The sequence below is a fragment of the Panthera pardus genome, unplaced genomic scaffold, assembly GCF_024362965.1.
Source record: "Panthera pardus isolate Hobbes unplaced genomic scaffold, ASM2436296v1 HiC_scaffold_22, whole genome shotgun sequence".
NCBI lineage: Eukaryota > Metazoa > Chordata > Mammalia > Carnivora > Felidae > Panthera > Panthera pardus.
The window spans coordinates 39,322,463-39,339,297 of NW_026526788.1; the positions used below are offsets into that span (position 1 = coordinate 39,322,463).

A 16,835-nucleotide genomic window follows, 5' to 3' on the forward strand; every position below is an offset into this window, starting at 1 on the left:
TTGACCTTCCCTTCAATGGGGCCAGCCTGTTAAAAGTAAAAACAGGGCGCCTGGGTGGCTCAGTTGGTTGAGCTTCCGACTTCGGCTCAGGTCATGATCTCACAGTTCGAGCTGTGTGCTGACAGCTCAGAGCCTGGAGCTGGCTTCAGATTCTGTGTCTCCTGCTCTCTCTGCCCCTCCCCTGCTCGTGCTCGCTCTCAAAAATAAACAAACATTGCAAAAATTAAAAATAAAAGTGAAAACAAAACGCTTGAGATAGAGACACTTTCTGTACGTAAATATCCCCTTTCCTCATCTGGGGGGGGGCGGCTAGGTTTAAATTTTGCCTTTATTTTGTTGTAGATTCCAGAAGGCGACACCATCCTTTCACTGGTGCCCCTTTAGGGTTGGTTCCTGGCCCTTTATCTGCCTTTCCCCACCCAGCCAACATCCCCTGGGCCTCTTGTGCCTGCTGGCCCAGTGGCTTTCCTCCCATTGTCTGCCACGCCTGGATCAGCCTCTGTGTCACTGCCCTAGGCTCTGTGTTTATGCCCTGCGTCACTGGAGGCCTTCGGTCTTGGTAGACGCCCAAGAGGCAGGGAGTCCGGCTTCACCAAGTCCTTTGGTTAGCGTAGCTTCCACAGCTGTGAAATGGGAATAAAAATAACCTGTGCGGATCCAGGGGGATGCACTAAAATACCGCACAAATCGCAGAATTAACGCACTGCTCCAGGAACGCGGACGTGTCCCCGAAACATACTCCCAATAAAGGTGGCCGGGCTCTCCTCCCCGGACTTGCCCTAATGGTTGTTTCCCTTCTTGAGTGCTGTGGCTTTTCTGATGGGCACCTCACACCCTCTCTGTTCAAAGCATGGCCCCCAGGCCTGTCTCTGGGCCGCAGTGGCAGCACCTGGGAGCTTGTTGAGAGGCAGCCTTGACATTTTAACCAAATTCCCAGGTGATTTGCATACACTTTCAAGTTTGAGAAGCCCTGGCTCAGACACCTTTGTTGCACCTGCCTGTTGCTCTAGCACCTTCCTTAGTCTGTTTTGTGGTTTTTGCAGACCTCACCCTCTTGCCCTCCTGAAAGTTGTCCACTTGAAACGAGTCTGGCAACTCCGACTCCCCAGCTCCTGCCATCTGGGGTGTGCAGTTTCCGGAGGTATCCCTGGGTGCCGGGTGGGGAGGCCGGGGTGGGGAGGCCAGTGGAAGCGGGGGGCGGGGAGGGGGTGTCTCGGAGGGAGGGCTGGGGCCCCCGAGAAAGCCCCCCTCCCCTCGGCTGGCAGCTGTGGGCACCTCCCCCAAGCTTGCTGGCGAGGTCATCTTTGGGGCACAGAGCCCAGGGGGTAATTGGAGCCCTCCTTTGTGAAAGGGTGGCAGGGAGCCTCTCTCAGCCATCTGGTACCACTTGCCCCGCCCCGCCTGTCCCAGCTGGACGACAGGATCAGAATCAGGTTGTTTTCTTGTAGAAACACAAAACATCCCACAGAAAGATGTTTTGGTGTATGTCGAAGTTAAAAGCAGTACTCCAGAAAGGGGACTATAAATTTTTTTTTTGTAGCAGAGAAAAGTTGAATCTGGCCTTCCTGATGTCGCTAGGATCGCCTGCCCACCTCCTGTGTTCTGGTGGGGTGTGTGGGGTGAGTGCTGCTGGGTTGGGGGAGAATGGGCTCCCTGCACAGCTGCTGGGGCCCCCCCTGGCCTTCAGGAACTCCGTGTAGGGACTGAGTGCTGATCTCAGACCCCTCTCAGCCTTTTCAGCAGTGTCCCACCATTGATTTGCATTTTTTTTAAAAAAGAAATCTCTCCTCCCACCCCCCCTCCATTCCTTTCCTCTATGTTTTCAATGCATGACGTTTTATTTATTTTTTTTCTAGCAGGTTTCACTTTTCTTAGCTTGTTTGGGAAGTTTGTTTTGTTTTCTTTGCTCTGTGAACCTTTCTCCCCGGCTGTTTGCATTGCTGGGAGGAGGCCAGAAGCCAGGCTCTGCCCTGGCCTTGGAGCGTTCCCTGCCGGGAGCAGGATTACGGGGTGCTCCCAGTGCTGTCCTTGGAGAGAAGTGGGTTGGTCGTCTTAAAACACTGCATACTGTAGCGTGGGCTGTGCAATTTTGCGTAGAGGGGTTTTTAAACATCTTAGAAACACAATCTTTCTGTGTTTCAGGCATGGAAAATGGGAGGAAAAGGAGGCAGTGTGTGTCATTCTGAGTTCTCTTACATAGTTTTTTGTTGGGGGAGCGCAGGTGGGGGTGGGGCAAACTCCACAGAGAACATTTCAGGTCTGCATTGGACGCGCAGGTCAAATCTTTGCAGCGCGCTGGAGCAGCTCCCCTAAGGGCGCTGGAGACTCCGTTATGGGAGCAGAAGTGACTTCTCCCTGCGAGGGGACCCACTCATCACGCGGAACATCTGTGGCGTGCAGGGCCCCAACTGTTTCCCCTCTGCAGGGGCAGCTGCTCTGGCGTGTCTTGATCCCATCTGCAGGGCCTGGCCCAGAGCTGGGGACACACCTGGGGCTGTGTTGACAATCGCCTCGGACAGTCTTGGGGGTGAGAGACAGTTGGTCGCTCTGTGTTGCGTGGCGGTGTGGTGTCCCCATCTCAGGGCAAGTTGGTGACTGTCTAGATGTGGAGCCCTCCTGTCGTTCACGATGAAACCACCAGCTCTGTGGTGCCTTTCCTGACCAGCTTCCCACCTCGTCCTTCCTTCCTGTGCACGATCCTGCCCTCCAGCACCTACCTGACTCACTCCGTCCCTGGTAGAAGGAAGTGTGGCCCAAGTCCCCTGAGTCAGGCACCCGCCCCACTGTGAGCTCTTCACCCCCACGGCCTCATTCGGGGTGCCCCGCACGCAGCAGGTGTCCAGACACGTAGAATCAAGTGTTGTGTCTTCCACAACAAAAGCCACAACAAAAGCCTTTTCACCGGGAGGGACTGGCCTAGCGAGTTTGTGCACCTATGGATTACTTGCCACCTCATCCTCAGTCTGGGGAGCCCTTGCCTCAGGCCCTTAGTTGAGAATTTCACAGTGGACAGAGGGCCCAGCGTGTTGGCCTCCTGGGTTCTTGTCCACGTTGAAGATGTCTCTGTGAACTGGGCCCAGATTCTCCACATCTTGTGTGCAACCGGCTTCTGGGTGTAGGCGTTTCAGATGCAGTTAGGGTTTCAGAAATAGGCCTGCCGTGATGATCGCGGGGCACAGGGCCCCCCCCCCCCCCCCAATCCTGTGAGCCGGCAGCTTCACCTTCCCTGGCAGAGGGCAGAGCAACTGAGAAGGCAGGAAAGTGCCAGGCCTCTTGCACCCAGCTTTTTGAGAAGGTGCGGGGGCAGCAGCTGTGGGTGACTAAGTCCCGCCTCACCTGGGTGGGCCTGCACCACCTCGCGGGTGCTCCTGTAGTTGGATGAATGCCTGATGAATCATGTTCAAGATCTCGGGGCCCCAGACTTGCTTTCTGTGCTAGTGCTTTATTTCTTTTTTGTTGTTGTTGTGTTTTTTGTTTTTGTTTCGTTTTTTAAGGAAAATGGCCACAAGCTCTATGCTTTGACTTGAGGCCCGTTATTTTGTGGAATCTCCCTTAATTTGAATTTCTTGGATTCTTCCTTATGATTGGACCCATGTTATGCATTTTCATCAGGAATACCACAAGAATGAGGTGTCCTTCTCAGTGTTTCCCCTCAGGCGGGATGGATGTTGGCTTGACTCATGACTGGTGAGGAAAAAAGTGATGACTTAGTTAACAAGGTACTATCTGCTGGGTTTCTCCACTGCTGAGTTACTATTATGTTCTCTGTAATTTATAAGTGTCCGATGGGGAGATGCTTTGAGATAATGTAAACATGCTGTTTCTCATCAAACTTTTATCAACTGATTTTAGAGCCTGTCACCGTCTTGAATGTTTGTATCCCCCAAATTCACATATTGAAATCTAATGTCCGATTTGGCAGGCCTTTGGGAGGTGCTTAGGTCATGAGGAGTCCATCCTCAAGAGGATTACCACCCTTAAAAGAGACACCACAGAGCTCCCTTGCTCCTTCCACCGTGTAGGGGACACAGTGAAAAGGTATCAGCTTTGAACTAGGAAGGAAGAGGGCCCTTGCTCGACCATACTGGTGCCTTGATCTTGGACCTCCAGAACCATGAGAAATAAATTTCCATTCTTTGTAAGCTACCCAGCCTGTGCTGTTTTGTTGCAGCATCTGGAACGGATCAAAAAAGAACCCACTGATGATCCTTGGTGGAAGATTCTTGACAGATCTTTATGTCATGGTTGCCAAATGGTGATATTTTAATTCCGTTAATTCCTTCTGCATTTGTCATTTGGCATTCTGCTAAAGAGGAGCTTTCTTGGGGCACCTGGCCGGCTCATTCAGTTAAGCATGTGACTCTTGAACTCATCGGGTTGTGAGTTGGAGCCCCACATTGAATGGAGAGGTTACGTAAAAATAAAACCTTTTTTAGGGGCGCCTGGGTGGCTCAGTTGGTTGAGCATCTGACTTCGGCTCGGGTCATGATCTCGCAGCTCGTGGGTTTGAGCCCCGCATCGGGCTCTGTGCTGACAGCTCAGAGCCTGGAGCTTGCTTCGGATTCTGTGTCTCCCTCTCTCTCTCTGCCCCTAACCCACTCACATTCTGTCTCTGTCTCTCTCAAAAATAAACATTTAAAAAAAAAAAAAAATTAAAAAAAAACAAACCATTTTTTTTTTTTATTTTAAAAAAAGAGCTTTCTCTCCTCCACTTGTTTATTTATCCGTTTATATATATCAGAGTGGACTCAAGGATTCTTATTTTACTCAACGAATTAAAAATCCATTACTATTATCGTTTATTCTGATGCTCAGATTCTTCCAGATTTTGCCAATGAGAGTTCCTCCAAACTGCTTTGAAGGACAGCTCTTAAAAATGTGAATTTCTAGGTCTGCCACACTTCTATTGAACTAGTCTTCCTGTGCAGTTTGGAAAAAGCTCCTTGAGTGATTCTGATGTTCTTTGGAATCTGGGATCAGCTGGACGAGACCCATGATTTTCAAGTGTGCTCCTCACGGAACCTCCTCTTTCTTCCCAGACACCTGAGACAAGCAACCTGCTCTGCCTGTCTTCATGCTGGGTTTCTGGGTCAGAATTTCTTTGAACAGAAGCTCCTGTAGCTTAAAAAGTAATAAAAATAGTAAGTTTGAAAATCATTGGATTAGGTGACCTCCATTCCAGGCCCAGCACTTTTCCCGCTGAGCCCTTGCCTCCCTGCTTCCCTCCTTTGACCCACTTCTGTCCCTCCCTCTGCTTCTTTCCCAGCAACAGCACTGGTGTAGACAAAGGTCTCCTCTCACCAGATCAACGAGGAGGCCCCTTGGCGCTCCTTAGACTTAGCAGGATTTGGGTTGTGGGTTTTGGTGGTGGAAACTCATAATGCTGTTTGCTAAGTTCAAGGTTTCATACAGGAAACCAGGCGCTTAGAACCCTAGGCCCATGGGGGAGCCTGCTGGGGCTCAGAGCTGGTAGCCTAGGCTTTCCTGGACCTCCACGTGGAGGCCATCCCTTGGGCCTCTGGTCTCCGAACTCTGGGAATCTCCCTTTCCCACACCTGTGTGCCAGGGGCTCAGTGCTTGTGATGCCATGATAAGGGAGGGTGGCCCACCCTTACCCCTGTGTGACTTTGTAGTGTCTTCCCCTGAGGAAGAGTCAGACTTCTGGATACCTCTGAATGGCTGCTGCCACTGTGTCCAGTTTGCACTGTTTCTGGCAGACCCTGGCCATGAGGAGTTGGGTCCTAAGTAGAGTAGGACAGAGACACTTCTGACCCTGAGGGTGACTCCGAGATGTTGAGCTCCGTGGATCTGAGCCTTCCTCCCCTTAGTGGGTGGCTGTGCCTTGGGGCTGAGGTCACAGGTTCATTCCCGTGGACAATGAGGCAGCCTACTCTGGCCTACCTTTGTGATCCTCTGTCTCACTGGAACCTGTTCCCCTTCCATAGTCACCATTCTTATCCTTGACTTGTCACCTTAGGCCTACCTGTTTCTTTGGCCCGAGAATGTTCCCCAGCACCCAATGGGCTCTGAGGACTCTCTTCTCGGGTGGTAGGAATGTCTGAGGCTTAAGGTGTGCTACTTGGAGATACAGCCAAGCCCCCAGCTCCCTTGGGAATATGGCTGCCCTTCACTGGCATGGGCCTGTGACTTGAAAGCCTGGTGGAAAAGTTGAGTCTTGGTGAATGGCTGACTAGAGAATGAGTGAGCGAGGAGACAGCAAGGGTAATGGGGGTGGGGTGGAGAGGGCAGGTTTCCTTCCAGCTCAGGTTATGGATGGACAGTGCTATCCAGGTACAGCATAGTTCAGCTGAGATCTCTGCTTAGGGTTTCACATGGCCCACATCTAGGTGTTGGCAGGGTTGCGTTCCTTTCTGGAAGCTCTGGGGAATAATGTACTTCCAGGTTCATTCCAGTTATTGGCAGAATTCAGTTCCTGACTGTTGTAGGACTGAGGTCCTGCTTCCTTGCTGTCAGCCAGGGCTACCCTTATCTCCTGCTCTGTGCACATGGCTCCTGGATTTCAGATCCAGCATTATGTACTGTGTCCTTCTCATGCTTGGAACCTTCCAGATTACTTCTGCCCTCAGCTGGTAGAAAGCTCTGTTGTTTTTTTTTTTTAATTTTTTTTTTTTAATGTTTATTTATTTTTGAGACAGAGCATGAATGGGGGAGGGGCAGAGAGAGAGGGAGACACAGAATCGGAAGCAGGCTCCAGGCTCTGAGCCATCAGCCCAGAGCCTGACGCGGGGCTCGAACTCACGAACCTTGAGATCGTGACCTGAGCTGAAGTCGGACGCTCAACCGACTGAGCCACACAGGTGCCCCAGAAAGCTCTCTTTTTAAGGGCTCACATAATTCCATTGGACCCACTCTGATAATTTCACTATTTTAAGGTCAGTTGATCAGTCAGTCTTAGTTACCTCTGCAAAGTTTCTTTTGCCCTTTCTTTTATACGGTGATAAGTTATGCTTCCTGGTTTTTCACTTTGCTCAGTAAAAAGATGGCAACTAAAAATATTTTGACGTCTTCCTAGACATCTGGGTAAAATTGGTGGGTCGAATGGACACGCTTAATTTTACTTTATCGTAGAATCTCACAAAAGTTAAGATAAAGGGGATTTTTAAAAAAATCTGTATGAGGATAGGGGGGATGGGAAAGGAAACAACAAGAAACAATTTGCAAGCCAGTAATGGATGAGTGACCCAGTTTAAAATAGAGAAGTTGGGGGGCACCTGGGTGGCTCAGTTGGTTAAGTGCATGAGTCTTGATTTTGGCTCTGGTAATGGTCTCATGGTTCGTGAATTTGAGGCCCGAGCTGGGCATTTGTGTTGATAGTGCTGGGCTTGCTTGGGATTCATTCTCTCTCTCTCTCTCTCTCTCTCTCTCTCTCTCTCTCAATCTCTCCCCCTCTCTCTCCTCCCTCCCCCTCCCCCTCCCTCCCTCCCTCCCTCTCTCTGTACCCCTCCCCAGCTGGCACTAGCACGTGCCCTCTCTCTCTCAAAAATAAACAAACATTAAAAAAATTAAAAAATAATGAGAGAAGTTGGTGTCATCACCCACATTGTTATTTTCGGGCGTGGTGCAGAGGAGCATCTGAGGTGGCTAAATGTAAGAATTCTTTGAAAGTGGCTGATGTGGTTGGATACCTGGATTGCTTTCCTTCCTCCGTGATGCTTGGTGATGCCCTCTTCCCTTTAGCTGGACATTGGGGATTTATTCTGCAGAAGAAAAAACCAGGGACCTGTGAAACCCCAGGTATTCCTGGAGGTGCATATGGAGACCACATTCATTCCCCAGCCTTCTACTTCCATTTGGCTTCTCAAACACTGATGACAGTCAGCCCCCTTCCTTCCAGGTAGGAGCTTAAAAGAGACCTCACTGGGGAACCTGACTGGCCGCAGAGGAAAGAATTAACGATGCCAACAACAAGGTTTCCCCAGCAAATGGCCCAGCCCGATCATCTTCACGAAAACTCACCTGCCCCAGGACTCAGTGCTTCCAGTTAGTTTTTAGGCATTTACTCTTCCTCATGAGGATTACTAAGGATTATTAACATCTGAAGAAGGTGCCTAACATGAAAGGAAGCAAAACAAATAGGAAAAAAAAAAAAGGCCACTTGGAAGAAACATGCTATTTACAGGGAAGAACATTTTGAAAAAAATTAGACATTTTCTCAGAGATCAGAGAAATTTTGTATCCATGAAGTAAGAACAGGCTGCTACAAAAAATATTTTGAGAACAAAATTATTAAAAGTTTAAAAAATGAGGGCAGGACAAAAATATCAGAACAATTAGAGAATAAAGTTGAAGGAGTTCTTGCAGAAAACAAAAAAGATGAAGAGATGGATAACAGAGTGAAGGATCACGCAGGGTTTCCGTGTCCACTAATAGGAGTTAGAGAGAGAGAACAGAGAAAAAAAAAGTACGAATGGGAAAATCATCAAGAAAAAAAATTTCCTAGGCGGATATTGGTTTCCATCTTGGAAGGACTCCTTGGATGATGAACCAAGTGGGTGAAGGTGAACCCAGACCAGTACCCTGAAATTTCAGTATGCTGGGGAGAAAGGGATGATCCTACAATTTCATACAGAGAAAGAATGCATCAGACACACAGATGGGGAACCTGAGTGGCTTCACAGCTTCTCAGTATGCTGGAATGTAGAAGATGTAGAGTGATGCCTTGTCATTCTCTGTGAAATTGATCCCCAATTCCATTCACATGCTTTTGTTCAAGAGTGAAGGTAGGATAAACCTGTTTTCAGATATATAGGATCCGAAAAACTTGCCTTTTACACTGAAAGTTTTCTCCACCAAGGTGAGCAAAGACTGGATCTCTCGTGGGCTGTGTCCCAAATTGAGGTAAAGGGAATTCTGGGTACCAGTCCAGATCGAAGCAGCTCCGTAAGCTCCAGGAGAGTTTTCTTCTGGAAGAAGAAATACAAACAGAACATCTGCTGTTAGCAAACTTACTGAGAGGAGACTTGGACAACTGGCATTGAATTTGGGGTTGACTATGGATAAATTTATAGGAAATTAAGCAAACAGAAAAATAAGAGAATCGTTAACTCCAGAGAACAAAAAGTTGTGCAGGAAAAGTAATTATGATTTATATGGCTCTCCCTGATGTTAGAAGTGGTCATGATAATGTAAACTCTGAAAGTCACTCTAGCCATTGCTAGAGTTTAACTGTAATTGGAGTGGAGATACAGGAAAGGAGAAGGATGAGGGAGCTTGGTGGGGGGCAAGTGGTTTCTATAGGAGTAAATAGAGTGGGGTGCCTGGGTGGCTTCATCGGTTAAGCATCTGACTTCAGCTCATGTCATGATGTCACGATTCGTGAGTTTGAGCCAGTGTAGGCTCCCTGCTGACAGCGTGGAGCCTGTGTCCGATCCTCTGTCCCCCTCTCTCTGTCCCTCTGCCAGGGGCAGAGGGGGTGTGTGTGTGTGTGTGTGTGTGCATACAGTGCATATGTGCTCGCTCTCTCACACAAAGATAAACATGAAAAAAAAAAAGTTACATCGTCACCTTCCAGGGTAGGAAGTAGGTAGCTAATATCTAAAACTGAAAAGCCAAGGACTAGTAACACAAGCGTGTTACATATGGACATTTCTAAGAGCTATTTGGGGTATAGCTATCAAGATCAGCTGGAAAGTTGAAAGGGTCCCTTGGAAGGGGGAAGGGCCTACAAGCTGCTTTTTCTCAACACAACGTGTATGGTAGTTGCTGCTTCGATTCTGTGCAGGCATGATTTTGAAAAAAACAAACCAACTTGAAACCCCAAATCTAGAATGCATGGGGCACAAAAGGGGAGGTATTTTTTCATGAAGCTCGGTTGTGCACATGAATATGTGTGCACTGGCTTGATTTTGTTCATGTGTTTCTTACTGTGGGTCATGGTGAAAATGTGAAAGCCATCGTCTGCTGGTTTCTCATTGCCCGTTTACTCCTCATACGTCTGAGCTGCTCACGTATTTTACAGTGGAGCACGTGCTACTTTTTTAAATTAACAATAAGACGGGGAGAGGGAGAAGGAAGGAATCTTACAGGCTGAAAGAATCCCAAAGTAGACAAGCCCTGTCTACAAGGACCGTAGAGGTCATCACGTTGGGGGGCCAACATCCTTAGAGGTTGGCACATCCTCCCCCCAGCAATGGCCAATTTACATTTATAATGCAGAGGTGGTAATGGTTAAGTGCAACAGTGGAAACGTTTCTAGAAAATCACTTAGCAGTCTACCCCCCCCCCCCATGCAACCATTTCCACACTTTTATATTCCATTTTGGCCTTCAACCACATGCTTACAAATTGTTCTGTAATTGCAAACCATGATGTTCAGATTTCATATTTAATGCATATTCTTTTTCTTTTGTTGGTTTATTTTCTGGAGGCAGATTCTTAGTCATGACTTTATTGGATTAAGGGTATGACTTTCTTTTTCTTTTCTTTTTTTTCTTTTTTTGGTTTTGAGTGTCTGTAACCATATTGCTTACCAAAGAGTGGTAACAATTTACTCTGCTGCCAGCAAGGTGTGAACTTGGCATCCTCATCACGGACTTGGCATCCTCATCACGGGCTTGCCAGCAGTAGCTACGTGGTTATTTTGTCAAAAAAAAGTGTAACAGGAGATAGCATCTCTGGATCGTCGTTCGGTTTCATTTCCAGTGATGTTGAACATTTTCTCATCTGTTAATTATATTGTCCTTCCCTTTCATTTAATGTCCGTCTCTTTTGTCCTTGTGTCTAAAACTGGAGTCTTTTGAGTATGGATTTTTAGACATTGTAGATTTTTTACCCTTTGTCATAATTGCTGCGGCTGCCAAAACATTATTTATGTTTCACTTAAAAAATTTTTTTTTAATGTTTATTTATTTTTGAGAGAGAGAGACAGAGCGCACACGGGGGAGGAGCAAAGAGAGGGAGACACAATTTCAGGCAGGCTCCAGGCTCCAAGCCATCAGCACAGAGCCCGACGTGGCACTCGAACTCACCAACTATGTGGTCATGACCTGAGCCGAAGTCTGACACTTAACCGACTGAGCCACTCAGGCGCCCCTGAAGACTTTATTTTTAAGTAATGTCTACCCCCGACATAGGGCTCGAACCTACAATCCCAAGATCAAGAGTTGCATGTTCTACAGGCTTTGCCAGCAGGCGTCCCTCAATGGTATTGGTTTTAATTAAGTTCCTTAGTTGGTAGAGAGCGGAGTTCTGCCTTCCTATGATATGACTTGGTTTAGCAAATAAGATGAGCTGTCAGGGACCACGGTTACTTCGGGGTCATTTGGCTGCATGTTGGGTCAGCTCTGGGCTTTAGTTTCGGCACCAGTGCCTTTGTCACCTTCTCGGGGTGCTGTGTCAGCGTAGGTAACACTCAGGTGGGGTGGCCAGGGCGTTGAGGCTGTGAAGCGGCTTGAACCAGACCCACTGGAGCTCAGCATTGGCTTTGTTCCCCAAACTGAGGGCCCCAGGGGCTTGTGTCGGAGGCGTGGCTTGGACTGGGGTCCACACAGATCTTCCCTTTACCTCCTTTGGTTTACATTCAGAGATCTTTGGTGACAGTGACGTTAGGGATCTGCTTCTACAGCCAGAGGCCAGCAGGGCAGATTGCAGTGCGAGCGAGCGAGAGAGAGAGAGAGAGAGAGAGAGAGGGGCAGGGGCAGGCAGCCTTTCTTTCTGCTCCTTAGGCTCCCTGGGGGTGGGGAAGTGGGGTCACTCTCCCCGCCTGTGGTTACTTGAGTGCCTTTTCTTCCCACGGGGAGGAATAAACAAGTGGGTGACAAAAGACTGAAATGTTTCCCCTCAACAGTTTCCTCTTTTGTGAGTTGGATGGGGAAATGGTGTCATTGGGACATCCCCACGCCTAGACCTCACAGGGTTATCTTGGTCCAACGAAAGTGGTGCAATGGGTCGTGCATGACAGGCGTTTAGGGGACGTGTCTGAGCGTGGTGCACGGTGTCATGGATGATCAGGGGCTTCCTCGTCCTTCCCCGGTGTGGACCTGGCTAGTGCAGTTCCAAGTGTCTGAGTCTCCAGGAAGGTACAGGCTTGGAGTTGACGTCATGGTTGCTGAGACTCTCTGGCTGTGGGATTGGACCCTGACGTCTGTGAAAGCAGAGCTTTTTCCGGTTGCCTGTGTGTCTTTGTGGAGTGAGGCCTTCGGGGGCCACAGTGAAAGAGGGTAAAACCTGTGGTGAGGGAGGCCAGGTGCCCTGCAGAGAACTCTCCCCTCTGGGGCCTGCGTGGTTATGAATTCCTGTGGCCTTTCTTTCTTTTTTTTTTTTTTTTAAATGTTTATTTATTTTTGAGACAGAGACAGAGCATGAACGGGGGAGGGTCAGAGAGAGAGAGGGAGACACAGAATCCGAAGCAGGCTCCAGGCTCTAGGCTCTGAGCTGTCAGCACAGAGCCCGACGCAGGGCTCGAACTCACGGACCGCGAGATCATGACCTGAGCTGAAGTTGGACGCTTAACTGACGGAACCACCCAGGCGCCCCTCCTGTGACCTTTCTATGTTCGTCATGCTTAACCGGCCGGAGCTGAAGAACAGGGAGCTCCAGGTTGAGAGTTCTGTTTCACCTCAGAGTAATCATTTCCCAAAGGCCCCAAGCAGAGGGCAGGGATGAGGCTGCCACTACCTTGGAAAACATGCAGACTTGTGCTAATTAGCTGGTTTCTTTGTGGAGGAAGAAGGGGGACTGGCTTTGTTTACTGCTCCAAAGCTTTTGAGCAAGAGCTTTACCATGGTTGGGTTAAAGCTGACAGCTGACAGCTCAGAGCCTGGAGCCTGCTTCGGATTCTGTGTCTCCCTCTCTCTGACCACCCTCCTTGGTGTCCAAGGAATACTCTCGAGGACTCCTGAACTTTTGGGTACCATGCCCGAGTAGCCCTCCCCAGTCTCTGGGGTTCCGTTCTATGGAGCATATGGCCATCCACCTTCCAGGCGTCTCTAGGAACCACGAAGAAGAGGGGACTGTATTTGACAGTTCTAAGGAGCAGGCTTGTCTTGTCCATAAAAAGAAATAGGGTTTCTACCGTTTCGAACATTTTCCTGCCTTCTGGGGCATTTTCAGCCAAGTTGACTGTTTCACTGTGAGGAACTTACCTGAGATTTAGGTTAAAAAAGTTTTTGTTTTTGTTTTTTTTTTTTTCTATATGCATGAAGCCAGTCATCTGAAGTTGGACGAAAACTTAGTGCTTTGAGGTTTTTGTAATCTGTGAAACACAAATGGGTGAATGTTGGTTCCCTTTTAGTTAGTTGCCTACCAAGAGCCGTCGCTACCATAGCCCTAGTCTGTCCTGTGTCCCTACAGCTAGCAGGGTCCTTCTGCCTTTGTAGGATCCCCAGAGGGACCGCAGTCCATGGTGCCCGGGCTGATAGTACATTAGGCGAGTCAGAAGTTGTCAAACATGCAGATTCTGGGCCCCAGCCTAGCCCCACTTATCAGAACGTGCAGAGGGTAAGGCCTTGAGATCTGTGTTTAGGATAAGTCGTTTGATGCTGTCAGCTGGGTCTCTCAACACCAGTGACATCAGGGATCAGTTTCAGTTGAGGATGCTGAGGCCTTGAGAGGGCAGGAACTTGCCCAGGGTCGGGTCGCATTGCCGAAGGAAGGAGTCTCCGCCTGAGAGCCCCCGGTGGTCTCCTTGTAGCCGCCCTGCGTGGCCCAGGCTGCGTTCAGGCCTCCTGTGTGCCCTGTCCCCAGCGGTGTCCTTCGGTACCTGGGATCACATTCATCCTCATCCTCGGAGGGGAGTTTTGTGCAAGCACGGCTCTGACGGTGGGGACAGGGGGCTGCCGGGTTGCTGTCCCCTTCCTGGCTGGTGTTTGAGGCCCGACAGGCCAGACTCGCCCATCCCTCCCGGAGGGAGGAGGTGAGCAGACCGTGGTGTCCAGGCTTCGGTGCCTGTTGATTCTGCTCTGTGGCCAGGAGGGTTGAGCCGGCACAGCACTCATCTCCAGAGGGCTGTGGTTTTCATGTCCCTGCTTGGCACCACTTTCTCAGAACATTACGAGCCCCGTGGCCAGGCCACTGAGGCTGCCTCACAGGAAGGGATTTTGCAGCAGCCACTCCTCGGCAAGGCGGCAGTAGCTGGATTCTTCCCGGCAGTTGTGAGTGGGTTGTCGCCTCACTGCTGGAGTAACCTTGTTTGGTTTTGCCTTGGGCCCTGTTATGATGTGCCCCTCCCCTCACCCCAGGAAGTGGGAGGTGAACTGGGGCCTGGGGGTGAACCCTGGATCCTGCCTCCTGAGGGTCAGCTTGAGACTCCCCCACTCCCCCCCCCACCCCCCCCCACCTTTCCCATCAGGTAAAGGTGGGCCAGGTCCTGAGATTTCCCTTTTGAGGGCACCTTCCTTTTTGTAGGATTCTCTGAGGGGCTTTGGGGGATGAACACGGATGAAAAAGAAAAAGAGTGCCCCCCACTTCACCCTCTGTGCAGTTCACAGAGCATTCTGGAGTCTGAGCTTTTACCCACAGCCTCTGGAGGCCAAAACGGTGGTGGGCGAGTTGCAGGGCAGGTTAAGCAGGCGAGGGAGGGGAGACAGGCATGGGTGAATGCTGGCTGCTGTATGCTCCTGGGGTCTGTCCACCTTTCTCACCTCTGTGAGGTCAGAGCTTGGGAGGTCATCTCAGAAAATGTTGGATGAACGAATACGGAGCCTTAATTCTGGCTTCTTTACTGGCCTCGGTTAGATCATGCCTGCCTTTCATCTCTCCTTCCCAGACGTGCCTCTCAGTGCCCCCGTTTCTTTGGTGACTCCCTCTATTCCTGGCCCCTCTGCCGCGGGTAGTGGTGGGTGGAGAGGACGTGGACTGGGGACCCCGCTGTCCTGGGTTCAGATCCTGGGCTCTGTCGGGTTTTTTTGTCTTATCCTTGGGCAAGTCCCACAACCTTCCTTCCTAACTCCTGTTTCCTCTGCCAAGCAGTGGAACCAGCAACACCCAATGGAGAGATGAGATAGATGTTTGGGAAGGCCTGGCATTCAGGGGACACTTTGAACACCGACATTCTGCGTTCTTTCAGAAATCTCTTCTTATTTTCGGGGCTGTTTTTGGAGAGTTGAAGGAATGTGGTTGTTGCCCAGTCTATATAGCTGGCATTGAGAGTAAACTGAAGCCTGAACCCGTGCACGAACACGGGGAGACAGTTTGGGTAGATTTCTGGAGTCTGTGTATGAGCCTCACCTTTGCTCTTTCTTGGGGAGCAGGTTTGGGGGAGATGTTATTGTAAGTGACCCTGTCATCTCACCGCTCCCATGTCTGTCCACAGATCCTGCCTCTCGGAAGATGCACTATTATAGATACTCTAACGCCGAGGTCAGCTGCTGGTATAAGTACCTCCTTTTCAGCTACAACATCGTCTTCTGGGTGAGTTATCGAGAGCGGCCGCTTAGTCTTTTATTCAGTAGATCGTGATTCTTCACGAACTGTTGATTTGCCAGGCCCCCTGTGAGGCTGTGCAGGAGAAGGTGGGCAGGGTTAATGAGCCCTGCCCCCCCTCCCCGGCCGCCGGCAGAACCAGCGCCAAGTCGATTATAAAATAGACTGTTAAGTACAGTGACAGGGAAGGCCAAGGTGATTGAAAACCAGGTTAATGGGCCCCTACCTGAGCCTTGGAGGTTTAGGAACGTTTGAAACTCTGGCCCACACGCATGTCTGTCTTCCCGCTTCCCTGCCTGGGAATGAGCCCCATGAAACGTCGGTAGCAGGGCACTTAGTGCCCTTTTGACTGTGGGCCAGGCCCTGTTCTAGGCTCTGGGAGGTAAGAGTGGACACAAGCAATAAAGCCCTGTTCCTTGTGGTGCTTGTGTGTAACCCGTAATGGCAGTAGCCTACTGAGCAACAGAGTAGGGAGCTCCTTGGCTAGGGTGGTCAGGGAAGGGCATTCTGAGGAGATGACTTAAGGACTGAGAACAGAGTACGAGTGAAGAGGCAGCCGGTGGGGGTCTGGGAAGAAAGCTATAGGCAAGAAGAGCAGCATTTGCAAAGGCCCTGAGGCAGGACTGCGCTTGGCAGGGGCAAGGGACTTGGGCCTTGTGGCTGGAGCTCAGCGAGTACAAGGGAGAAGGGGACACGAGGGAGGACAGAGTCATGAAGGAGCCAGGGCATGTAGGACCTTACAGTTCTCAGTAGGTAGTTGGAATTATTTTCTACTTTCAGTAACTCTGAGGTTATAAGTTGGATCTGATTTTGGAATGATTCTGCAGAGTGAAGGGATGGATGGGGGTCTCATGTTCTGAGATAGATTTTTGGGACAGAAGTGGGAGGATGGTCTCTTAGCCACATGGAGATGTTCGTTTCCTGTCTGCGACCACCCTAGAGATGAAAGACTTCGCTACCATCGGGGCGGTGGCGGGGGCGCTAGATGAGGTCTTTGAGGGAGAGAGTGCTGACTAAGAAGAGGAGGGAGGGGTGTGAAGGTCAAGTCCTGGGGTGCTAGAGGGGACCCTGAAGAGGAAAGTCGGCTCCAGAGTTGGCTGTGAGTGGGTGGACAGGAGACTTTGTATCATAGAAGCCTCTCAAGGACAGAGGAACAGTCAGCTGTGCCACAGGGGCGTGACGTAGGATGAGGACAGAAAATTGGCATTGGCCTTGACACAGTGGACGTTGTGGGTGACCTGGACCAGACCTGCTGTGTGCTCTGGGGGATGGAAACCCACCTGGAGCTGGCCAAGGAGCCAGTGGGATGTGGGGCAGTGGAGACTATGACTCATGACAGATCTTTCAAGGGCTCTGCCCTAAAGAAGAGCAGAAAAATCGAGCACTAGCTGGAGATGGTCAAGGCATTACGGGAGGTATCCTAGCATGTGTGTGTCGCCAGGGGGGTAGGTCCA

General features: G+C 50.0%; 1 protein-coding gene across 4 annotated transcripts in view; it reads left to right on the forward strand.

Moving 5' to 3' along the window:
- The window catches only part of TSPAN14 (tetraspanin 14), a 56,234-nt gene that overhangs the window by 13,237 nt on the left and 26,162 nt on the right, over positions 1-16,835 (forward strand). For all 4 annotated transcript variants that reach the window (XM_053909643.1, XM_053909644.1, XM_019444762.2 and 1 more), the window contains one exon: positions 15,272-15,369. In XM_053909643.1, the coding sequence (XP_053765618.1) occupies positions 15,289-15,369 (81 nt within the window). In that variant the 5' untranslated portion in view covers positions 15,272-15,288. The remainder of the gene's footprint in view (positions 1-15,271; positions 15,370-16,835) is intronic.